General features: G+C 49.8%; 3 protein-coding genes and 1 long non-coding RNA gene across 4 annotated transcripts; all 4 read left to right on the top strand.

Annotated features, from left to right (window-relative positions):
- Positions 1-7,148: 7,148 nt before the first annotated feature.
- On the top strand, positions 7,149-10,126 carry LOC128806527 (uncharacterized). The gene is made up of 3 exons (XM_053976162.1): positions 7,149-7,204; positions 7,295-7,371; positions 7,618-10,126. The coding sequence occupies exon 3, from the start codon at positions 7,708-7,710 to the stop codon at positions 9,166-9,168; it is 1,461 nt and encodes a 486-aa protein (XP_053832137.1). The 5' UTR covers positions 7,149-7,204; positions 7,295-7,371; positions 7,618-7,707; the 3' UTR covers positions 9,169-10,126.
- Positions 10,127-12,068: 1,942 nt separating this feature from the next.
- On the top strand, positions 12,069-12,873 carry LOC128806528 (uncharacterized). The gene is made up of 3 exons (XR_008436852.1): positions 12,069-12,383; positions 12,672-12,736; positions 12,851-12,873. It is a non-coding gene; the product is annotated as an uncharacterized LOC128806528 (long non-coding RNA).
- Positions 12,874-12,881: 8 nt separating this feature from the next.
- Positions 12,882-17,354, top strand: LOC128806147 (maestro heat-like repeat-containing protein family member 6). Its single transcript, XM_053975509.1, has 13 exons — positions 12,882-13,180; positions 13,364-13,512; positions 13,770-13,917; positions 14,125-14,309; positions 14,392-14,529; positions 14,800-14,914; positions 15,087-15,224; positions 15,457-15,633; positions 15,759-15,914; positions 16,063-16,164; positions 16,526-16,628; positions 16,902-16,961; positions 17,251-17,354. Exons 1-13 carry the CDS (start codon positions 12,932-12,934, stop codon positions 17,352-17,354), a joined length of 1,824 nt encoding a protein of 607 aa, XP_053831484.1. The 5' UTR covers positions 12,882-12,931.
- Positions 17,355-18,042: 688 nt separating this feature from the next.
- Positions 18,043-22,220, top strand: LOC128806146 (nucleolar pre-ribosomal-associated protein 1-like). Its single transcript, XM_053975507.1, has 5 exons — positions 18,043-18,195; positions 18,869-18,984; positions 20,439-20,643; positions 21,275-21,387; positions 21,971-22,220. The coding sequence occupies exons 1-5, from the start codon at positions 18,043-18,045 to the stop codon at positions 22,113-22,115; spliced, it is 732 nt and encodes a 243-aa protein (XP_053831482.1). The 3' UTR covers positions 22,116-22,220.
- Positions 22,221-23,410: the final 1,190 nt, after the last annotated feature.

Below are 23,410 nucleotides of genomic sequence, written 5' to 3'. Positions count from 1 at the left end.
CTTCCATGATGTCACAATGGTCTTCTTGGTTCTGGACGGTAACAATCGAGGCTTGGTTTCACGAACTTCCATGATGTCACAATGGTCTCTTTGGTTCTGGACGGGAACAATGGAGCCTTTGTTCTACGAGGTTCAATGGTGTCACTATGTTCTCCTTGGCTCTGGACGGTAATAATGGAGCCTTGGTTCCACGAGGTTCCATGATGTCACAATGGTCTCCTTGGTTCTGGATGGTATGTATGGAGCCTTGGTTCCAAGAGGTTCCATGATGTCACAATTGTTTCTTCTTGGTTCTGGACTGTAACAACGGACCCTTGTTTCCACGAAATTCCAGGTTGTCACAATGGTCTCCTTTGTTCTGGGCTGTAACAACAGACCCTAAGTTCAATGAGGTTCCAGGATGTCACAATGGTCTCCTTGGTTGTGGACAGTAGCAATGGAGCCTTGGTTCCACGACGTTCCATGATGTCACAATCGTCTTCTTGGGTCTTGCTGTGGTTTGATATGGTAGTGAATTTTTTGTTCAGTAAGTTGGGTCAAACTAATTAGTGGTAAGGTTTGGATATTGTTACTTGCAGTGACTACTGAAAGTATGGTCACGCTTTTGAGAACACAGAGGGTTAAAATTTAGAACTTCTAGGGGAACGATCTCTTTCCTTCTGGTTCGAGAGTGCAGACTCTCTCTTGTTTAGCTATAGGCTGGGTGGGGGAGGGGAAGCTATGTGGCTTTGTGTAAGCTGAGGGGACTGAAGGTTTGGAACTGAGCTGGCTTTTGCGGACAGAAGGGTGGAGAGAAACGGAGATGCTTTTGTCTTTCCCTTCTAGAGGGAAAGAGACAGAGATATTGACGGCACCTGGAAAGAGGAGAAGGAGAAAGAGGGGGGATGATGCTCAGTGTGGGAATGGAGAATGCTGGGCAAAGATTTCAGCTGTCTAGGGAGTTGGAACTTTTAACCCTTTCCTGGGAAATGAGGGCTTTGTAAAATATTACCCCTCCTCGATTTGTAGTAGAAGAGAGACAGTCTAGGCCTTGAGATGTTAGAAAAAGAATTTTTTAGATGGGAGGAGATGATGGAGGTAGCTTTTAGCTAGACTTTTCTTGATAGCCGTAGACTAAACCAAATTTTCCTGCAATAGAGACTGCATTTTAGGGGGATGCAGTGGTGACCCAAGGAGACCTGCTTCAGCAACCACCAGCACAAGAATAGCAAGAACAGGGGAAAGCTAAAGAGAGAATGGTGATGGCCTGTGTCTTCAGGAAGAAGATGATCTCTGTTCCTGGACCCTTGGCCCCAGGGGAAAATTGGGGGGACTGTGGTCCCAAGATGAGAAGCTGAACTGTTGTCTCTTTTGCTCCATAGCAAAGCATCCTTAAAGGAGCCCTATGGGCAGTCGGTCTGAAACAAAAACTTTAAGAAATTTAGAGATTTTACAGGAGCTAAGATTTTAGTTAGAGACAAGTTTTACTAGAGTTAATTAAAATAAAAAGATTCTGTAAGTGGGCCTTGATGAAGTTAAGAGTTAGTAGTTAACTAAGAATTGATTGCTTGTCAACACAATGTTTAGTTAGCTGGGTTTATAATGAAGAATATAGAAACTGACAAATAGCTTTTAGGAACGTAAGACAATTATGGGCCTCCTCTGTTCTGAACCAATTGAAGACAAGGAATGGGAGTTCTACCAAGGTTCATTTGTCATATTTGCATTGAAAAGGTAGAAAGGTCAGAATGAGGAAGACTTCATTGACTTCCTCATTTTGGGACCCCTCCCCATGAAAGGGACCACCGACCCATTTCAAGGAACAAACTACGCATGCTTAATAGCTTTTGAAATGATTAGCATAGGAAGCGAGGAATGGGATGTACCAAAATGATGAATATGTATTTGTATTTTAAATATTCAATTCTTGTGTGGATAAAAGGACTCTGTAATCATTGGAAAGGTGCGGTGGGTATTTGGGAGCTGTCCCGCACGCTGTCCGGCATCGCAATAAACATACACTTTCTAACTTTAAACTGTTAGAGAGTTTTTGTCCGTGTCAGTTGGATATTGGTGCTAGATCAATATCCATATTTCTTTAATAAATCATTTATCCTGAGCCAGCCAGGAGAGCTGCTCTCTCTGGCCGTGGGGCCAGTGGGCTCCGGGACCCCTCTGGGCGCCCACCCTGGAATTTCTGGGAAGGGGGATCCTGTGATCTCGCTGACTACCCGGGGAAAGACCAGAACCTGCTGGAACTACGGACAAAAGGTATGTGTATTTTTGGGGAAAGGTACCTTATTATATGAACAGTTAATAGGACACGAGAGACGTCTCGTATCAGTAGTCTGGTAACCCGTGTCCCATAGTGGGGACAGGACATTTTCATGCTCATTATCCCAATCGTGGTTTCTGTTCCCTGTCCTCAGTTTGTTTTGTCTTCCTTCCCCCCCCCCCCGGCTGGCTGCTGGCTTGCTGCTTGGCTTGCTTGCTGCTTTTGCTTGCTGCTGGCTGCCTGCTTTGCTGGCTCTGTTTTCCTCTCTTTTTTCTCTGCTTTTTCGCTGGCTTGCTTTTTTGCCAGTTTTTTCCTTTTCCCCGGTTTCCGTTGTTCCCTTCCCCCCCCCCCCCCCCCAAAGACATCGGACCTACTCTGGGCAGGAGCTCCCCCGGGGTCTGCGAAAGAAGCTCCGTACCCTCTGCGGCGAAGAGAGATACAGCTCAACCCCCTTGGACTGGTGAAAACATCTGTGGTCATCTTGGGCTATTTCTCTTGTGCTGGGGAGTGTTTTTTGTTGTTCCTTAATAAACAAGTTTTTTCCACTTCCCCTCTGAAGGAATTCCTCCCGAACCTGGTGGTGGGGGGAAGTTGCGGAGGGTTTGGTTTCCTATAAGAGGCTCCTTTGGAGATGTTTTCCCCTAATTTGTCCTAAACCAGGACAGTGTCCCATAGTGGGTTCCCAGAGTTTGGTGGTCCGTGCCTCGTAGAGGAGACAACGGCACCAGGGATTGTTGGTCTGTGTCTCGTAGTGGAGACGACAGCTGTGGTGTTGTGAATTTGGATTGAAGCAGGAGTAACTGGTTTCAGCTTGGAATTTAAAGGTGCACCTTAGTAATCAATAATTTAAGTGGTTAGTCCAAATTTTTTGGGACGCGAAGGGTCCCGCTGTGGGTTTCAGACAATTTTGGTTGTGACCCCAAGCACTGTGTGTGTGTGTGTTGTAATCGGATCCGTGTTTGTTTGGTGGGTTTGTGATTTTGTGTATTTATGTTGTGGAAAACTATTTGTGTATCATATTTGTTGTGGTTTGCAAGAGTTTGTGTTGCGAGCATAATAATTTGTGTGATTTGTTGTATGTTATTAACCTTTGTAAGCGTTTTTAATGAGTTTTGTGAGCTTAAAGTTGTAAAAGGTTTGTGAAATCCCTGCATGCTTTGCAGAGGGACATTGACTTTGTTTGGGAGAGAAGACTGGTTTAAAGTATTCGTATTGAATTTAGATTGTGTGTTAGAGGGGAATTAAGCGGTGTGTGAGCTTAGACAGCATGCATTTTAGGCTGTGAGATTTTATTTGATATGTTGTAGGGTGAGAAAGACTTTGTCAGTTAAATTTGTTTGTTTTAGTTAGAGAGCGGAGTGAAAAGCCCAAACTATTCCTGATACAGTCATTTGTTTCCTGAGTAACCAGAGGAGAGTTCAGGCTCTGTAACCTCAGGATACATTTTTCAACTAACCCCCTGGAAAATTTAAGTTTGTCAAGTGTTTATTGGTAACTTACCCCCTTTGGTGGAGAGATTTGTGCTGTGCTCCGGTTGGAGTTTGTGTGATTTTTAGCAAGATCCTGTTAAAACTTTTGTTGAATGTGTTTGGGGTCATGAAAAAGCCCCTGCCTGTTCTCTTTTTGATTTAATGGGTGATTGATAACCTGCAACTTGGAGTGTTTAACTACATTGTATGTTACATTGTGTGCTTTTTTATTTAATGAAAGAGAATTTTTTCCCCATTTTTCCTTTTTGTGTAAGTTTTTTTTTTCCTCAACAGCTGCTGCTCTGAACAGCATGTTTTAGAAGGGCTGCTAACTTTTTTTTTTTTTTTGAGAAGAAAATTAATTAACAAGTTGCTTTACCCCTTTTGTTTGCTAGCTTAGCTATATGACCAGGACCAGGAGGCACAGGAACCGAGAGCCTGGTTCAGAGGTATTCCCTTGCCCAAAGAAAGATTGCTGCTGTAATCCGTGGATTGTGTTTCGGTGTGCAGTCTGTCAGGACTCGTGGGTCCGAAAAGGGTATAGGTGGCTAATACCTAAGACTGGAATTTGTGCTCTCTGTTGTACAAAGGAGCAAGAGGCTACACAGAAAGTTATGCAAATTTTGTTGGCAACTGGTCAAGAGGTCCCTGGTAGCAGTAAAATATTTGAGTTGTTAGAAAACGGGTTTCAGGTTCCTTGAAGAAACCGGTGGAAATTCTTAGAGTTGAGTGTGGCCGGTATATTTTTGTACCAGAGGGATACCAGGTGAAGCTTAAGAACTGGGATAAGATCAAAAGGCATTTTGAAAAGGAAAATCCTAAACATGGGGGCAAATGAGAGCAAAGAGATTCCCAGAGGAAGCCCTTTAGGGTGTATCTTAACACACTGGAAAGAGCTAGTGGGCTACGGTGGTAGTGAAACTAAAAGGGAACTTGTCAAATTTTCTACGCAGTGGTGGCCACTCTATAGACTCGACAGGGGAGTGAAATGGCCAGCAAATGGTACGCTAGACTATGAGACTCTATTACAGTTGATGCTTTTCCTTAGGCGTGAACAGAAGTGGCAAGAGGTGACTTATGCTGATATGTTTTTCAGTTTGCAAAATCACCCTGAGTGGCAAAGGGATTGTGGAATTGGGCCACCATCTGATCCACTGGTACCGGCTCTTGAAAAAGATAATAAAGCTAACAGGGAAAAGCTCAAACGGTGTTGTAGCACATGTTCAATAAATCAAAGCTGCTCGCACGCAAGTAAAGCGTATCCAATAGAGATCCTAGAACAAGAGACAGTAGAGACACTTTTACCAACCCCTAGAAACCAGGGGAGAGGGAGGGTGGAGGAGAGCGCAGAGGAGAGCGCAGAAGAGAGCGTAGGAAAACAAGTAAAATCAGAACCCTCACCAACCTCAGCCTCCCCTAATTCAGCTTATGGTTCATCTGCCTGGGGAAAAACAATAATTGAAGAAGGGGTTTCCCCACCAACTCCTAAATCAAGGGAGTCCTCGAGGCTTTATCCACCGTTGCCTAGTAGTGATAGTGAATGGGATGAGTCTGGACCAAGCCCCGAGCCTTCCCCACAAGGTCCAATAGCGTCAAGGACCAGAAGGCAAACCAGAATGAACCCACCCCCACAAACAACTAAAAAGCAAACTAAAAGAGTCATACAAGCACCCTTAAGGCAAGCTATGACCTCTGACGGGGAACCAAGGATAATTAAGGTCCCCTTTTTCTCAATGGATTTGGAAGCTTGGGAAAAGACTGCTAAGGGTTACCGGAATGACCCGATAGGGGTTGCCAAAAGTTTATGGTTAAGCAGCATTTACCTGATTGGGCAGATATACAGTTACTACTTGATGCCTTAACAGAAACAGAGGAGCAGTTGATTTTGAAGGCAGCCAAGGACTTAGCTGAAGATGCTTGTGTGCCAACACAAGAGGATATTAAAGATGTATTTCCTCTCCAGGACCCGATGTGGGATCCCAATGAACCGGATGAATTAGCACAGCTTAAAAGATACCAAGACTTTATAGTGAAAGGACTAGAACGAGCAATTCCTAAGACCATAAACTGGTCAGCCTTATATGCTGTGAAACAAGGTCCCTCTCAAACACCTTCTGAATTTTTAGATCACCTGCGGGACGCGATGCGGAGGTATACCACCCTGGACCCTGGATCGGATGAAGGAATACAACAACTAATAAATTTATTTTTAGGACAATCCACAGGAGATATTAGGCAGAAACTTCAGAAGATCCGGGGCCCAAACAGCCGAGACTTGGAGACTATTGGATGAAGCCTGGAGAGTCTTTAGTAATTGGGAGGAAGGATATAAACAAGGGATGAAGAAATTAGTAGCAGTAGTAAGGGAGGAAGGAAAGGAGAAGCGTGAGCAAGACCCGCCAAGACAAGGACCACCCCGGCTGGGAAAAGATCAATGTGCATTTTGCAAGAAATTTGGACACGGGAAAAACCAGTGCCCGGAACGAAGAAGGGGTGATGAACAGAGAAAAAGCGATTGGGGGGAGGAAGGGTGGCTGCTCATGTGAAGGAGGACTGAGGAGGACAGGAGGGCCCTACCCTAGGGAACCCTCTGGTTATAGTTAAACTGGGGAATAAAGAAAAAGAAGTAGAATTTTTAGTGGACACAGGGGCAACATTTTCGGTGTTGAATAAGGCCCTAATACCTCTAACAAATGATGATGTTATGGTGAAGGGGGCTTCTGAAGGGGGCTTATGGTCAATCTGAAAGAGCTTATTTTTGCAAACCATTAAAGTAAAAATTGGGAAAGCAATGGGGAATTCACCGATTTTTATATATGCCTAATGCTCCATCTGCACTTTTGGGCAGAGATCTGCTGGAGCAGCTAGATGCAAAAATAATACTTAAAAATTGAGAGATTAGCTTGGAGGTAAAAGACCAACAATACGTGGAGTTGTTAAGCCTAATGTTAATAACCAAGGAGATTGAAACTGTAAGTAAAGAAGAGAAAAACTTCAAGAAAATAATGGATCAAGTATTCCCTGGGGTATGGGCTTCTAATATACCAGGGAGAGCAAAGAATGCATTACCTATACAAATCAAGCTCAAGGAAGGGGAACAACCAGGGAGGGTTAAACAATACCCCCTGAAGAAAGAAGACAGAGAAGGGATTAGCCCAATTATAGAAAACTTTTTGCAAATAGGACTGTTAAAAGAGTGTCAATCTGATTTTAATACTCCTATTTTGCCAGTAAAGAAGCCTGATGGGTCATACAGGTTAGTACAAGACTTAAGGGCTGTTAACAGAATAACTGAAGACTTGTATCCAGTAGTTGCTAACCCTTATACCTTGTTAACTCATTTAACACCTGAACTAATCTGGTTTACCGTTTTAGATTTGAAGGATGCTTTCTTTTGCCTCCCTCTCCATGAAGCCAGCCAGAAAATTTTTGCATTTGAATGGGAAAACCCCAAAACTGGACGGAAGAATCAGCTCACATGGTGTGTACTACCACAGGGATACAAGAACTCCCCCACTATATTTGGGGAACAGCTTGCCAAGGACTTAAGAGTCTTGGGAACCTCCACCAGGAGAAGGGCAGTTGCTCCAGTACGTGGACGGCCTCCTGATAGCCACCCAGACCCAGGAAACATGCGTGGACTGGACGGTAAGCCTCCTAAGCTTTTTGGGCCTGCAGGGGTATCGAGTATCCCAGAAGAAAGCCCAGATGGTGAGGCAAACAGTCATTTACCTGGGTTACGAAGTGAGTGCTGGACAAAGGACCTTGGGCCAGGATCGCAAAGAGGCAATATGCCAGACCCCGAGACCTCAGACAGTGAAAGAACTGAGAACCTTTCTAGGCATGACGGGGTGGTGCAGGCTATGGATTTATAACTATGGGTTACTTGTTAAGCCTTTATATGCCCTGATCACGGAAGGGAGCAGCGATCTCCAGTGGACAAGAGAAGCAACCCAAGCCTTCGATCAACTAAAGAAGGCCCTCATGTCAGCTCCAGCTTTAGGACTTCCAGACGTGAGTAAACCATTTTTCTTGTTTTCCCATGAAAAGCAAGGGATTGCCTTAGGAATATTAGCACAGAACTTGGGCCTGTATCGGAGAGCAGTGGCTTATCTCTCCAAACAGCTGGATACGGCAGCTAAAGGATGGCCAGGGTGTCTCAGAGCTGTTGCAGCAGTGGCAGTGAACATCCAGGAAGCGTGCAAATTCACCCTGGGCCAGAAGATGACTGTGCTAGTGTCCCACACAGTGTCTGCAGTCCTTGAGGCAAAAGGGGGACATTGGCTCTCTCCACAGAGGTTTCTGAAGTACCAAGCTGTACTAGTAGAACAAGATGATGTTGAAATTGTGGTAACTAACATTGTGAATCCAGCTTCCTTTCTCAGCGGGAGTATGGGAGAACCAGTGATCCATGACTGTCTGGAAAGCATTGGAGCCACCTACTCCAGCCGCCCGGATCTGAAGGACACCCCACTCGAAGGTGCTGAGGCTTGGTTTACTGATGGAAGCAGCTATGTCATCAGTGGAAAAAGGCACGCTGGATATGCGGTTACCACAAGCAGAGAGGTAATAGAGTCTGGACCCTTATCAGCAAACACCTCTGCACAGAAGGCTGAAATAATTGCCTTAACTCGAGCCTTAGAGCTGGCGAAAGGAAAGGAGATTAATATCTACACGGACTCAAGGTATGCATTCGGGGTGGTTCATGCACATGGAGCTATTTGGAGAGAGAGAAGACTATTGAATTCGCAAGGAAAGAATATTAAACATGCACAAGAAATATTGAGACTACTAGATGCAGTACAACTACCTGAGAAAGTAGCCATCATGCACATTAAGGCACACCAAAAAGTGAGCTCTGAATTGGAAGAAGGGAATATGCTGGCGGACAGAGAGGCAAAAGACGCAGCCAAAGGTGAGGTATTTGAGGAGACAGTGGAAGCAACATTGATCCCAGATGGAAAAATTTCTATTGAAGGTAAGCCAGTGTACAATAAAAAGGATAAGAAACTTATTAAGGCAGAAAAAGCAAATTATAATCAAGAAGGATGGGCTGTAACAGAGGAAGGGAGACTTATAGTGCCTTCCTATTTGTTGTGGTCATTAGTGCAGAAAGAACATGAAAAGACACATTGGGGAACAGATGCCCTGTATAACCATCTGAAAGGAAAAATTATAGCTAGAAAACTACAGGGTACAGTAATACAAGTAACTCGTCAGTGCAGCCTTTGCCTCCAAACTAATCCCCAAAACATTCCAAAGCCTAAAGTTGGACAAATTGGGAAAGGTTGTGGACCTGGGCAGCAGTGGCAAATCGATTTCACAGAATTACCCAGAAAGGGGGGATATCATTACCTCCTGGTATTGACTGATACCTTTTCAGGTCGGCCAGAAGCTTCTCCTACTAGGACAGCTAAAGCACGAGAGGTAACCAAAGCATTGTAGCAAGAAATAATACCGAGGTTTGGAGTTCCAGCCACCATATCCTCAGATAGAGGGCCACATTTTATTTCCAAAATTGTGCAACAGATTAGCCACCACCTGGGGATAGACTGGGAGCTACATACCCCATATCATCCTCAATCGAGTGGCCAAGTGGAAAAGATGAATCATTTGATTAAACAACAAATTGTGAGATTGGGACAAGAGGCAAACCTACCTTGGCCCCAGGCTCTCCCATTAGCATTATTGCGAATCCGGACAAAACCAAGGACAAAAGAAAAACTGAGCCCCTTTGAAATATTATATGGAAGGCCATTTGCAGTTCAGGAAGGAACCACACCGACACAAGTAGGGGAGGAAACCCTACATAAGTATATGGTAGCCCTGAATAAACAACCAAGGGAAGTTCAAAAATATGTGGCTGGAGCACAAAACAGAGAATTAGATGGACCAGTACACAATGTACAACCTGGGGATTATGTATATGCTAAGTCTTTTGCAGAAAAAACCTTGGAACCGCAGCGGGAAGGACCATGCCAGGTGGTCCTCACCACCTTTACTGCAATCAAGATCAAAGAACAGAAGGCCTGGATCCATCACTCCCGAGTGAAGAAAGCCCCTGAGGGAGTCTGGAAAGTGACACCAGGTGACAACGAACTGAAGCTGAAGTTCACCTGGAACAGCAAATAAATGGACCTATAGAAATCATGGACATAATGGAGAAGGTCGTAACTATTACAGCCATTGCTATAGTTGTAACAGGAGCCCATACAATGCCACGCAGGTACAACGTAACTGGAATATACCGGTGCCAAGGCAGGGCCTACGATCCCCACTCTCGTAAGGCCCTAAACGAGATTCTAAAGGTCACAAATGCACATTTGTGGGAAGGGAGAAATGTTTGAGGATGTAATTATACGACAAGGCTGTGTCTGTCTCAGGACAGCATGCCCCACCGTAACGATAGACAACCTAATCATGAATGAGACTCAGTTTAATTTATGTGTCTGTAACTTTGTCAAAACTGAGGGATGTGACTTCTCCTACTGGGCACCTGTAGTATCACACCAGTATATGAAAGCCACTTTAGTTACTGTACAAAAAAATAGTGCCTGTGCCCATAGGAATGAATTTGACTTTAGTTGCTCAGTTGTTAAAACATCAAGAACTGAGAGAAATTTTGAAAGGTATTAGAGATGCAGGAAAAAAGACTTTAATCACTATACACCATGACAGAGAAACCATCAAAAGAGTTTTTAAACGATTTGAGGAACACCTGTCTCATCATTGGTGGCATGTGCTTTTTGGATGGTCACCAACAGCAACCGGCATACTTAATACTTTAATTCATCCTATCATTGTGTTGCTTATTTTAGTTAGTATAAGCTTGATTTTGTTTATTGTGATACTTGTTTGGAATTAGAAGATGATACGACGAATGACGGCCCTAAGTTCCTTATCAAAATCATATGGTTTAGTCTTGAGAAACAGTAGACACATGTCTTGGGCACATGAAGAGAAATCTATATATTGAGTAAAAGAATTTACTCATTTCAAAGAAGAAGTGGGGAATGAAACATAAACTTCAAGAGATATAGAGATTCTAGAGGAGCTAAGATTTTAGTTAGAGATAAGCCTTACTAGAGTTAATTAAAATAAAGGGATTCTGTAAGTGGGCCTTGATGAAGTTAAGAGTTAGTAGTTAACTAATAATTGATTGCTTGTCAACACAATGTTTAGTGAGCTGAGTTTATAATGAAGACTATAGAAACTGACAAATAGCTTTTAGGAACATAAGACAATTGTGGGCCTCCTCTGTTCTGAAACCAATTGAAGACAAGGAATGGGAGTTCTACCAAGGTTCATATTTGCATTGAAAAGGTAGAAAGGTCAGAATGAGGAAGACTTCATTGACTTCCTCATTTTGGGACCCCTCCCCATGAAAGGGACCACCGACCCATTTCAAGGAACAAACTACGCATGCTTAATAGCTTTTGAAATGATTAGCACAGGAAGCGAGGAATGGGATGTACCAAAATGATGAATATGTCTTTGTATTTTAAATATTCAATTCTTGTGTGGATAAAAGGACTCTGTAATCATTGGAAAGGTGCGGTGGGTATTTGGGAGCTATCCCGCACGCTGTCCGGCGTCGCAATAAACATACACTTTCTAACTTTAAAACTGTTCGTTTTTGTCCGTCACAGTTGGATATTGGTGCTAGATCAATATCCATATTTCTTTAATAAATCAGCACACCAAAGAATGGCCTTCTTTTTGCCTCTGTATAGTGCTATGTTTCCAAAGTGACTTTCAATGGAATGTGTTAAGGCAAATTAATTGCTGCTTTTAGATGGGAACAAACTTCCAAATCCTTCACATTCTCCGGCAATCGCTATTAATTTGAGAAGTTTGCAAATGTTGGAAACTCCTTCAGTTGTGCAATGAGAAGTAAAGCCTTTAAGAATTGAGGATTCTTAAATGCCCTGATCCCGCAGAGCAGGGCAGGGTTTGCTGGTGGTTTGAGCTGTTCCTAAAGATCCTGTCGGGCTGTCTTAGACACTTGGAGCCAGGGATTCCTTCCAACCTGGGCCATTTTGGGGGGGCTGGGGGCGGCCCCAGGGCAGGTGACAGTGTGTGCAAGGTCCCTTTGTGACACGCTGCAGCATGGTCAGCCTGGAATGGAACAGGACAGGGTTTCCAAGGGCCCTCCCTTTGTGACACGTGGTGACATAGGAGCTGGCGGTGACAAGAGCACGCCACAGTGCTTGGTGCACACATCAGGACAGGACAGAACTGAGTAGTGCTGTGAGGAGCCCCCCACAGCGTGCTCATTTGTGTCTGACCCAGCAATTTTCCAAGGCGTTATTCCTGCAGCTGACCTCGCGACCAGACTGTGGGACTTGGTGATCAGAATCATTTACGAGGAGTCTCCTGTCATTGTGGCAGGAGCCCTCCAGACCAGAGTGCAGGACTTGCTGTCCTGCAGCCTTCCTGAGGCTCCTCTGTCTCAGGTGTCTTCAAGGGTCAACTGCAATTGTTGACTTGGATATATCCTGAGGCATCTCTCTAGAAGGTGCCTTCAAGGCTAGCTGGTGGAATGGCGGGCAGATTTCTCAGCCTGTGCAAAGTGTTCAGGAGGGGAAAAAAGAACGGCCCTGGAGTTGCCCCAGCACAACAGCCTGAAGAGCCAGAGCAGATCCAGACACTGCAGGATGGTGAGTGGCAGAGTGGGGCCACAGGGCTGATGCCTGCAGCCAGCTTGACCCCATCCCATCCCATCCCATCCCATCCCATCCCATCCCATCCCATCCCATCCCATCCCATCACCTGGGGACATGCCCATGGACAGGACGGCACAGGGGCCGGGCAGACACCCTGCAGTGGCCGTGCTCCATCCCCTGGGGCATCCCGGGGCTCTCCCTGCTTGGGGAGCGCAGGGCTGGGCTGTGTTCTCCGGCCTCTCCCGCAGCCCCTCAGCTCTGGCTGCGCTCGCTCTTTGCCAGATGCAGCCCTGGGCCGGACACAAGAGCGGGAACCCGCCCGTGGCCGCTTCCGCAGAACCCTGAAGGTACCAGCAGCCATCCCCACCTGGGCTGGGCCTGCTGTCACTGCTCAGCCCAGCACCACGCTTGGAGCACTCCATGGAACACTCCGGGCTTCCCTGTCCTTTGTTCTCCTGCAGATGTTCCGGAGGTTCCTGCACATTCGGCGTAGAAAGACCGGCAGCACAGCAGCTGCGGGCCCGGCCGAGCCTGACTCGGGGATGACCGAGCTCCAGGCAGAGCCTGATGTCAGCCCAGATTCGGCTGAGCTCTCAGAAGACTCTGAGGCTGCAGTGAATGGTCACAGGGCAAAGCCTGAAATGGCAGTGAATGAGGATGTGCCCATCACAAACGCCAAAACCAGAGAGACTCAGGGCCTCACAAATACTGGTACCACGCCTGCTCCAACTATGATTCCCGCTCCCACTATGGATTTTTTCAAAGAGACTGCTGTTCCTTCTCAGCAGCGGGTAAGCAGCCGGGGGCCAGGCCTGGAGGCCTCCCAGGATGGTGTGTCCCCTCAAGCCACGGTCACTGGGCCCCTCAGCCTTTGAGGCCAGCACAGTGTGGCGGGAACAGAGGCACTTCTTGGGGGAAGCTGGGCAAGTTTCTCCCTTGGACAGTGCTCCAAGTCTCCCCCATGTCTCCTCCAGGTGCCAGCCAAGGTGAAGGACATCCACCAGAGTCTCCTGTCCCACGTCTCTGCGGATGCCAGGCTGCAAAGGGACATTGTGAGGCTGGCTGAAGAACACCCTGCTGACGTGGTGCTGACCCTCCTGCGCTGTGCCCCAACATGTGACAGGTACGGGGCCCACGAGTCTTGAGAGCTCAGGGCTCAGCAGCCTTTAGGGCCCGTGGCCCTGCACAGCCTGTCCAATGGGGTCTGCCAGACAGGCAGAGAGGCCCAGGACCCTCGGGCCCCTCTGTTTCCTGAGCCTGCTGCCAGTGCTCCTTCCCTGCCCTTCAGGGCACCGGGGCTCTGTCACCTGGGCCCCCACAGCTGCACAGGGCATGGTGCTGTGACTGAGATGCCCCTGACACAGAGCTCCCATCCCACAGAGCAGCTGCAATGATGTGGAGAGCCATAGGCTCATCGGGACCAGCAGTGGAGAAAGTGCTGCCAACACTGCTCTGTGTGATGGAGGACTGGCCACAGCACAGAATGTGCACCTCCGATGGGGACAACGAGGCTGTTTTTGCCCTGGCTGTGAGTTTCTGGACCTGGCCTCTGCTCGCCCCCAGGTCACCTTTCCAGCAGCACTCCATCCTCTCCATGCCCCAGGCGCTGGGATGAAACCTGGCCTAGGGGCAGGCTCAGGGGGCACCAGGCCCGCTGCTCCCCCTGCCTCTGCCCTTGGGCCCTGCCCATGGACACCTCGGCACTGAGCGCTGCCTTGGGCTGCTTCTTTTGCAGGCAACTCTGGTGATCTGGGTGATTGTGCCCAAGTACAACAAGGCGATGATCCCTTTTACTGGGCAATTGTTTGTGGCTCTGCTCTTCCATGTTGCCATCACCACACAGCAGATGCCACCAGAGGAAGTTGGTCACTTCTGGAGAGCGTGCCAGGAGGAACACCGCCTTCCCAGCAAGCCCAACAGGTCCCAGTCCTCCTGTCCTTCCCGTGCCCTGGTGGCCAGTGCCAGTGCTCCCAGTGTGACCTGGGCTTTGCTCTGCACACAGGTTTGCAGTGCAGGCCATGAAGGCTCTGCTCTACCGACTGCCGTGTGACAAGCTGGTGATGGCTATGGAGCGCAAGCGTGGCTGGGACACGCTGCTGCGTGCTCACACCCAGCACTATGCCATGGGTCTGCTGGCCAGGTGAGACCCCCCTCTCCCCACTGCCCCCGGCATTTGTGCCCTGTCCCCAGGTGCCACTCACAGTCCCTGTGGTCATGGGCCAGAGGGCCTTGTCACTGAGGAACAGCTGAGCAGACTGGAAAAGGCTGGGAAAGGAGGGTGCCCAGAAAGGGCTGCCTCACAACACGCCCACATCCCCTCCAGGGATGCTGGGGAAAGACCGGACCTCTGTGACTCAGTCCTGGGAGAGGATTGGTCTCCCCACCTCAGTGCCTTTTTCCCCCCTGCCAGGGAGATGCGCCGTGTCTCGATCATTTTCTGTTCTTGCATCGCATCCCACGTGCTCTGGCACCTCAGCAGGGAGGAGCCATGCTGGGATCTGCCTGCCCTGGCATTCCTTGTGGAGGTGAGCCTTTTGGTCAGCGCTGCCTCGCTCAGCTGCCTCCCAGCTCCCTGCCCTCTTGTAGCCACAGCTGCCTGGGACGGTGCCCACGCCCTGTGCTGCTGCCTGGGCCCAGCCCTGTGCGCTTCTGGGCTCCTGCCGGCCGGCTCCCCTGTCACTGCCCTGTGCCTTTCAGGTCCTGGATTGCCTGGACTTCAGTAAATACGGTGGCAGCGTCCTGAACATCATGTCAAGGCACCTCCAGAGTGAATGCAGTCAGAGGCGTCGCCTGGCACTCAGAGGCCTCGTGCTGCTCAGCAAGGATCCCTCGATGGTGAGAAGGGGGCAGCAGCTGAAGCTGCGCCGGGCAAAGCAGCCCCTTGGGCTGGCAGGGCTTCAGGAGCTGAGGCAGCTACTCCCAGCTCTCCTGCCTCACCTGCCCCAGTGCTTTGGGACAGGCCTTTGGCCTGTGGGCCCTGCAGCAGCAGGGTGGGGTTGCAGTGCCAGGGCGGTGTTGGCCATGCAGCCGTCCATGGCTTCCCAGCACAGCCTTGTGTTCCACACAGGCCAGAAGGATGTGCAGTCTGTCTCGCAGCCTTCTGGAGCTGGTGGGGGATGCAGATGGAGAGGTGGTCAGCATGAGCCTCCGTGTGCTCACGAATGTGCTCCCGCACCACGGCATCCTGCGATCCAGCATCATTGCCCCAAAGCTGGCTGAGGTGCTCCTGCTGCTCTTTGACCACGTAAGGTTCTGCATCCTGAGCCACAGGCATCGGGTGCTTCCCAGAAACTTTGTGCCCTGTGGATTTTCAGGCCTTTGCCCAGGTGGGCCTGGAGTAGCTGGTGTAGGTCTTTTCCCTTCCTCTAGAAAAACAGCCACGTGCAGTTGCTCTGCATTCAGCTCTTCTGTAAGCTGATGGAATTGGTAGCGGATGAGGGGAAAAAGCCCCTGAAGACAATTGTGAACGAGAGCCTGTACGCACTTTTAATCTACTGCCATGATGACAACTGGCACGTGGCAAAGGTGAGCATTTCTATGATGCTGGGAGGGGGCTCGGCTGCCTCCTGCCCTGGCGCCTGGCGGGCCGCAGCCTCCTCCAGGCCTTGGCACAGGGACACAGGTCTTGTGCCCTGGGCTGTGGGGCCATCTCTGGGTCTCTGCTGCTCTCCAGGCCTCTCGGGAAACGCTGCATTGTGCGGCCAAGTTCCTGATGAGGAGAGATCTCGAACAGCTGGTGGAGAAGGAGCAGCTGTCAAAGTTTGTCAAGTGCCTGGTAAGAACGGCCTGGAAGGCCCAGCCTCAGCCTGGAGAAGCCCCCTGAGCGCGGTGCTCAGTGTGTGGGCTGGCAGCTGTGCCCCTGCCCGCTGCTGCAGCCAGAGGCCGCGCGGGCTCTTCTCCAGGCTCCCGTGGGCCCCAGCCGGGTGCCGATGGAGCCCCGGCCCGGCGGGGCTGCAGGGCGGCCCCGCGGCTCCCCGGGCAGCAGCCGGCCCTCTGCCCCCTCCAGAGCCCGGCGCCAGCGACTGCTGGCCGGGCCTCAGGGCTGTGCGGGCAGGGGAGGCCGGGGCTGGGCGCAGGGAGCGGCCGGCCCAGGGGCTGAGCCCGCGCCAACTCTTCCCTCCTGCCGCTCTCTCCAGCTGGCAGAGGACAGGATCCGAGCGGCCGAGCACCTGCGCCGGGCCCTGCCCTACCTGCAGAGCCCAGAGGAGCCCCTGCGAGAGGCGGCCCTCAGCTTCATGGGTGAGCCACGAGCCCGGGCTCCCTCCCCGCCCCGCCGCAGCTCGGCCCCAGCCCCGCCTGCTGCCCCGGCAGCGCCATCCGGGCCCGGCGCCGGGGAGCCCCGCCTGGCCTGGGCGCTGCTGCCGCCCTCCGGCAGCCATGCCCTCGGGCGGCAGCGTGCGGCAAGGGCCCGGCTGAGCCCTGCCGGGCCACGAGGCCGTGTGGCCGCAGGGCTGGCAGCGCCGCTGGCAGGGAGCTGTGCCGCCGGGGCCAAGATGAGCTCTTTGTTCTCAGGGATGGACGAGTTTCCCATGATGAGGGGGCAGCAGGAAGAGCTCCACGCCCTCAGTCAGGGTGAGTGAGGGCAGCGGGCTGTCAGCGGGGGCTGCCCGGAGAGCTGCAATCCCTGCCCCAGCTGCAGTGGGCTTCGCTCCCTGGGTGGATGAAGGGCGGCATGGGCAGAGCACACAGAGATTTCAGGGCCAAGTGGGGGATTCGTGGCCAGCACATTCTGGCTGATCCTGTTGGCAACTCCTCTCTGTTGGCCATGGCAGGAGTTGGGCGTGGTGGCTCTGGCACCATGGTTTCCTCAGGTCGCAGCAGTTCCAGGCTCTGACCATGGCTCTCCTGTTCTCTGTTCCAGGCCTTGAAGCCCCAAGGAATAATGCCAGCCAATCCTGCTCTAAAAATGAAATCAGTGTCCCAAGAACAGCACCAGGAGACACTGAAATGCACATCACCTCTTAGTGCTGCTGGCGCTCCAGGCAGAGCTGACGCTGGCCACAATTCTTGTGGCTTCAGCCCTCTCCCTGCCTCTACATAGCTCCCTCCCTCTAGATAGCTCCCTCCCTCCAGCCCTCAGACACTGTCCGTCCCCATTTTTTCCCTCCACTCTTCCTGCCTTTTGACAGCTCCATTCCTCTAGCCCTCAGACCCTGCCCATTCCCTTTTTTTACCTCCCCGCTCATCCCTTTGTTTCATCTTCCATTAATAAAGAGTTTGGCTTTTTCACTTTGCCTCCGTCTCTGTGGAGATCAAACGACGCCAATCCCGAGCCCTGGGACACACAGACCCCTGCTGCCCTTCTCTTCCACACCGTCTTTTGTGCACACACACAGAGGAACGAGGGCAGATCAGGCTGGAAAGCTGCCTGTGCTGAAGCTGCAGTTCCACAGCACTGTGGAGTTGCAGATCTTGCTGAACACCCTGGAGCCCCTGGAATTTGGAAGAGCCAACCTGAGGATGCTCTGAAGCCAGCTGTGAGGGATTCCATGGCAAGCATCCACGGAGGGAAAAGGAGCTTGGAATGCTGGAAGGTTTCAAGAATAGCTTCCTGAAAGCACAGCAGTGCTCCATCCCTGCACAGCATGAGGAAGAGGACAGAACCAGCGACCATCTGGGCTTAACAGGGAGCTTTAGGTGTGCCTAAGAGCAAATGAAGCAGCAGCGCAGTGCCCGAGACTGGGACGCGCCACCGTGCCAGTGCCCGGAGCGCTGTCAGGCAGTGCTGGGATCCCGGGTGTGGTTCTGGTCTCCAGAGGTGAGGAATGGCAGCCCCAGGCTCAGAGCCAGTCAGAAAGCCAACCAAGTGAGCCCACAGAGAGGGCACCCTTCCAGTTTCTCTTGGGCATGGCTGCAGAACAGCCCCTGCTGCTTCTTCCTCCGCCTGTGTTTGGGGTGTGCTGCTGGCAGAGGCAGCCAGGTTGTGCTCTGCCTTCCAAAGCCTGTTGGGAGCGGGCATGAAAAGCGCTGCGTGCGCAGCGGAGAGTCCTGGAAGGTGCTGGTAAGAGCATCCTGTGGGAACAGGGCTCTGGTCTGTGGCCGGGAACAGCCTGGTTTTGGTGCCGTGAGCGCAGGCAGGAGTTGAGGCAGGTGAAGAGGCAGTGAGCAGCTTGTGTTTGTAGAGGGCCTGGGGCTGCACGTCTGAACCTCCACCTGGAAACGCACTTGGGGGAAAAGAAGCGAGAGCTGGAGTGCCTGGCCTGAAGGGACATGAAGTCCTTCAGCCTTGCCAGCGTTCCTTAAGGCTGTGTTGGTGTTCCCCAGAAAAGCTGCGCCTTTGGGAAAACGCCTTTGGAGGAAAGGGGCTTGCTTCTCAGGGAAAGCGCTTCCCAGGGAGCTCCCAGTGAGGCAGGTGCAAGTGGGCACCGGCGGAGGCGCGGTCGCAGCGCTCACGGGCCGGGGGCGGCGGGCGGGGGGCGAGCGGCGTCGGAAGAGGGCTGCACCCCGCTTTCCTGACCCCCGCACGCGTCCCTCTCAAGACGCTGGAAGCGACCGCGTGCTGGAAAATCTCGCGGGGTGGCGTGCAGGCGGCGCAGGCGGCGGAGCGGGGCCCCGGCTTTCCCCGCCCTTTCTGCCGGCATCTGTGGAAGGTCAAGCGAGTCGTCCCCGTCCCGCCGCGTCCCTGTCTCGTCCCGCCGCGTTCCCACTGTCTCCACTCTCACACAAACCGCCCCCCTCCCGGCCCCCCTCCGCTGCAGGGAAATGCAGGAGAACGCGAAAGCATCGGGGCAGAGCAGCCGCTGGAGGTGCCCGAGCCGTCTCCCCCTTGCCCGCAGGGCCGGAGTTGCCCACCGCCGGGAGCTGACAGGTACGCTGACAGCACGGGCGGCTCCGGCACGCTTTGCCTCGCTGTGTTCCGGTGCCGTGCTGCTGCGGGAGGACGGGGCCAGCGCTCCAAAGGCCTGAGCAGAGCGCTGCGGAATGGAAGGCGAGGAAGGCTTGGGCTAAGGATGGATTTGCAACTGGGCTGCCTGTAAGTGCGCAGAGAGACCTTTGTCATCCACGCTGCCAAAAGGAGCACCTGGCACACCCTATAGGTGTGCCTTGTGTTTCACGTGCTTTCATTTCCTGTTTGTGTCATCCCAAAAAGCAGGGACGGAGCAAATGGGACTGGTTTCCACTATTGCTGTGTGAAGGCTTTTTACAGGCTGCTGTATTGATGTCATCTTTTTTTCACTCCAAGCTTGGCTTTTCCCATCCTTTTCCCGTGGCTGCGGCATTGGGTGTCCCCAGGAGGGCTGGGTTCCTCAGCAGGGGTCTTAGGAGTTGCTGTGGATTCTGATTTTTCTGAAGCTGTATGGAAGTGTGCTAGCGAATCAGCTCTTTTCTCTCCTGAAAAGCTTTCCATCTATGACCACCCGTGCGTCTCTGTGTTTTAATCACGTAGCCGGACGCACTCAAGTTTTTACTTTCTAAGCCAAAACCTGTAGCAGATGACCCGTTCGCTTTGTGTGTGTGAGAAGGGGCACTTGTGCTGGAGACCTGCAGTGGGGAAGAAAAGATGGACTAAATGTGCTCTGGGGATGGGCACGGGCGGAAACGCACAGAAAGGCGAGGCAGTGATGATTGCGGAGGAGAAATGAGAGGTGGTTGCTTCCAATCCGTGGGGACTTTCCTTTGGAATGATGGATCAGAGAGTGTACGGAAGCAGAGAGCATCTTCTGGCTGTTGCTGCTCCGTAAATTTCTCTCTGGCTTCACAGGTCCGTGCTGGAGAGTGGGAGAAGGGTCCCTGCTGGCTGCCGTGTCCTGGGTGGGCACAGAGCTCTGACCTTGGCCAGATGGGCTGGTGAGTATTGAATCAATCCCTGCCTCCTCGTGAACAAGTTGTTTGAAGGAGTTTAGGTTAGTAACTTTGAGATCAACTGAAGTATTTTAGAAACAGGTACTTCTAAAATTCCATTTCCACTGCATGTTTGGGCTGCAGACTGGCTGTTCCCAATGGATGTTAGCGATTAAATTTGGTAGGAATGGAAATTGAGAAGTCCAGAACAAGCTGTGGTAATTCCTGAGCTGGCACTCAGAGGGAACCGGGGTTTTGTGCTCTTAGGAGCAGGTATCCTTTGGGAATGTCTGAATGTCTGACGGTGGTATTTTTCTTTATGGCTTCCAGTACAAAACAGCACGAGTGGATCCTCAGATTTCTTGGGGAAGGGCTGCGTGACAAACATTGCTGTGAGCTTTATGTCTACCAGGGGATTTTCCAGGTCATTCCTTCCTTTCTCAGCAGTCCTTTGTGTGACGAGGGCTCCCAGGTAAGAATTTTAAAAGAACAGTTCCCAAATACCCCAAACCACAAAAGCTTGTATTGGCCTCGAGATCTCAAGTACCAAACAGAAAGGAACAGCTGATTCTGCCTTGGTCCTCTTGAAAATCTGTTCCTTGTTGGTTTTGTGTATCTGTGGAGGGGGAAATAACTTAGCTTGTGTCTAAGCCAGGCCCATCCTTATCCCCTAAAACTGGGACCGGTTCCTGCCGTCGTGGAGCCTCACGGGGGTGCCGTGGTTTTGCTCCTGCAGTCGGGGCCTTTTCTTTTTGGGGTCTCTATTCCCCCAGCCAGCACGTTTGTCACCTGCACAGTGCTTCGGCAGGAGGGAAACTCGCCTGCCGGGAGCTCTCAGGTTTGGGAGCATCCACCCTGAGGATTTCAGGTATCAAAACCTCGGACAAAAAGAGAAAATTGTCTTGCTACCTGAATACTTCTTGTAAGAGCAGCACCTGTGGTGCGAAGCGTTGAAGGGAGAATGTCTTTCCTTCTCTGGAGTTGCTGAGAACAGGCGGTGTTCATTTTAGCTGGGAGTTGATCAGATACCAGCCAAATGGCTCATTTTAAGTTAGATAATCCCATCTTGGCTGTAAAAGAACAAGTTGCATTCTCTGTTTCAGCGTCGTATTCTGGAGATACGACAGAGTGCTGCCCGTGTCACCTCTAGAGCTGCCCATGAGCTGATAGAGGATCACAGCCTCCTCTCGGGGGTCCTGCACGGCTTAGAGAAAAGGTAACCAGCCAAGTACGGGAGAAATGGGGACAATTTCCTGTCCACGGCTGAAGAATGACGTGGCTGAGGATGAAAGCAAGGGGGACAGACCTGGAGACGGGGGCACCCCGAGGGCTGCACTGGCAGAACTTGCTGAACTCTGAGGTGTCCCTTGTGTTTTTGAGAAGAGAATCAAGAGGCTTTCAGGTGGTGGTAGGAGGGACGATGGTGGGGGGGCTTTGTGATTTGGAAATCACTTCCTTGACAAAGCAAAAGGACACCTTGTGCTGGTGTCTTCAACTTTTAAATTTCAAGCACCCTCAGTTCCCATCCTGTCACAGGACCTGCTGCACAGGAAGTGGCACAGTAATGGATTTGAGCTGTCTAGAACGTTATTTCTCCTCCCCTTGCCTCTCCCTGACAAAAAAAAATCTCTCCTGCAAGCACAGAGTGCCCTGACAGGTTCAGGCAAGTGCACCAAAAGTGCCCTAGAATATGGTCCCCCGTAGGAGATGGACCAGCTGCTGGTGAGGATCTGCCTTTCAAATGTGGTTTTCTTTTTTTTTTTTTTTTTCTTTTTGTTCTGTTTTATTTTGTTTTTCAGGTTTCTGGAGAACCAGGTGATAAATAACATGATTTCCTTACTCCATCCTCTGTGGCTAATAAATTTAGGAGACAAGAGAGAAAACAGGAATCGATCCCAGATGCTGCTGTTGAGATGGACATATGATCTATCTATCTGTATATAGATATATGTGTATATATATGTATATCTGTGTAGTGATAATAATGGGAGTTTTTATGATACGTTGCTTTACTGTTTTATATTTTTAATAAAGTGTGATTTTAAGTTATTAGGTATATTATTACAGTTTATTCTGTTTATTGGCTAAAGTAACAGTTTCTTGTATTTGATTGGTATCAAGTAATTAACGTTAATCGTTAATTGATAAGAGTTTATAATGAATTATTAAGGTGTGAATACTGTTCATTAAGGTACGTCTTTTTTAACTATAGGTATTTTCATGTGTATATAGGGGTTTTTATGTTAATGATTTTGGGTTTTTGTGTTATGAATATATTAGTATTTTATTCAGGTTTTTTTTGGTTAGTTTAGTTGTTTGGTTATTAGAATAACAAGATTATTCTTGTTAAGTATGTTTGTCTATATATGTTTTAAAATTTAAGTTATAAATATACTTGGTAAGGATTTTTGTAGAGTTCTATGTAAAAATTTAAGTAGGTAGGGGAGATAAAAAATAATAATTATTAATAAGATGAGTATTTTAGTTTTTAATAATGATTTAAGTTATTCAGTGATGTTTTAATGTTTGAAAATATTATTTAGTTATTTTTATGTGTGATTGATTAATGTTTTAAAAAATATTTAGTAATATTTTTATAAATTGATTTCGTGTAATTTCATGAATTTATATATTTTTTAAAATGTTTTATATTTATGATTGTGTGTGAATAATAAAAAATGAACAGTTGTTTTATTTTGTAAGGCAGTATGTTTAAAGATGTTTATATTTGGCAGTAATTTATTTAAAGTTATAGATGTGTTATTGTTTCATCTGGTTAGTTAATAAGTAAGTTCATTTGATGTGGCTCAAGTGTGAGTTGTAGTTATTTTAGGTGTTAAAAAGAAAAGTGGCCAGCCCAGGTTCCTGGTGTCAGTTTGTAGGGTTCCCTTGGGACTGTCAGGGCAGCACAGGTTTGAGCTGGGGGCAGCTTGGGTCTGCGACACATCTTCGATCGTTTGGATTTTTGGAGGTGTCCGGGCATTTAGGGCCACAGGCACCTGGAGAAAAAGACCGGTCCTTTTCCCTGGGAAAGAAAAGTGGCCAGCCCAGGTTCCTGATGTCAGTTTGCCGGTTGTGCTTGGGACTGTCAGGGCAGCAGAAATTCTCGGTGGTGATCGTTTGGGTGTGGGACTCAGCCTGCCTTATTCAGGTTTGTGGAGGGAACAGCCCATTCAGGGCCACAGGCCCCTTCAACTTGATCCCCAGCCCTTTTCCCTGTGAAACAAAAGCTACCACTC

Source organism: Vidua macroura, chromosome 4 (assembly GCF_024509145.1).
Source record: "Vidua macroura isolate BioBank_ID:100142 chromosome 4, ASM2450914v1, whole genome shotgun sequence".
Taxonomy (NCBI): domain Eukaryota; kingdom Metazoa; phylum Chordata; class Aves; order Passeriformes; family Viduidae; genus Vidua; species Vidua macroura.
The sequence above is the reverse complement of the archived record's forward strand: the minus strand, read 5'-3'. Positions and strand labels throughout refer to the sequence as shown.

Coding starts and splice junctions, on each gene's coding strand:
- LOC128806527 (XM_053976162.1), top strand. CDS start 7,708: ATGTCAGCTCCAGCTTTAGGACTTCCAGACGTGAGTAAACCATTTTTC.
- LOC128806147 (XM_053975509.1), top strand. CDS start 12,932: ATGACCGAGCTCCAGGCAGAGCCTGATGTCAGCCCAGATTCGGCTGAG. Junction 14,310..14,391: donor CTTCCCAGCAAGCCCAACAG/GTCCCAGTCCTC, acceptor CTCTGCACACAG/GTTTGCAGTGCAGGCCATGA. Junction 16,165..16,525: donor CAAAGTTTGTCAAGTGCCTG/GTAAGAACGGCC, acceptor CGCTCTCTCCAG/CTGGCAGAGGACAGGATCCG.
- LOC128806146 (XM_053975507.1), top strand. CDS start 18,043: ATGAAGCAGCAGCGCAGTGCCCGAGACTGGGACGCGCCACCGTGCCAG. Junction 18,196..18,868: donor CCAGTCAGAAAGCCAACCAA/GTGAGCCCACAG, acceptor GTCCCTCTCAAG/ACGCTGGAAGCGACCGCGTG. Junction 21,388..21,970: donor CTGCACGGCTTAGAGAAAAG/GTAACCAGCCAA, acceptor TTTGTTTTTCAG/GTTTCTGGAGAACCAGGTGA.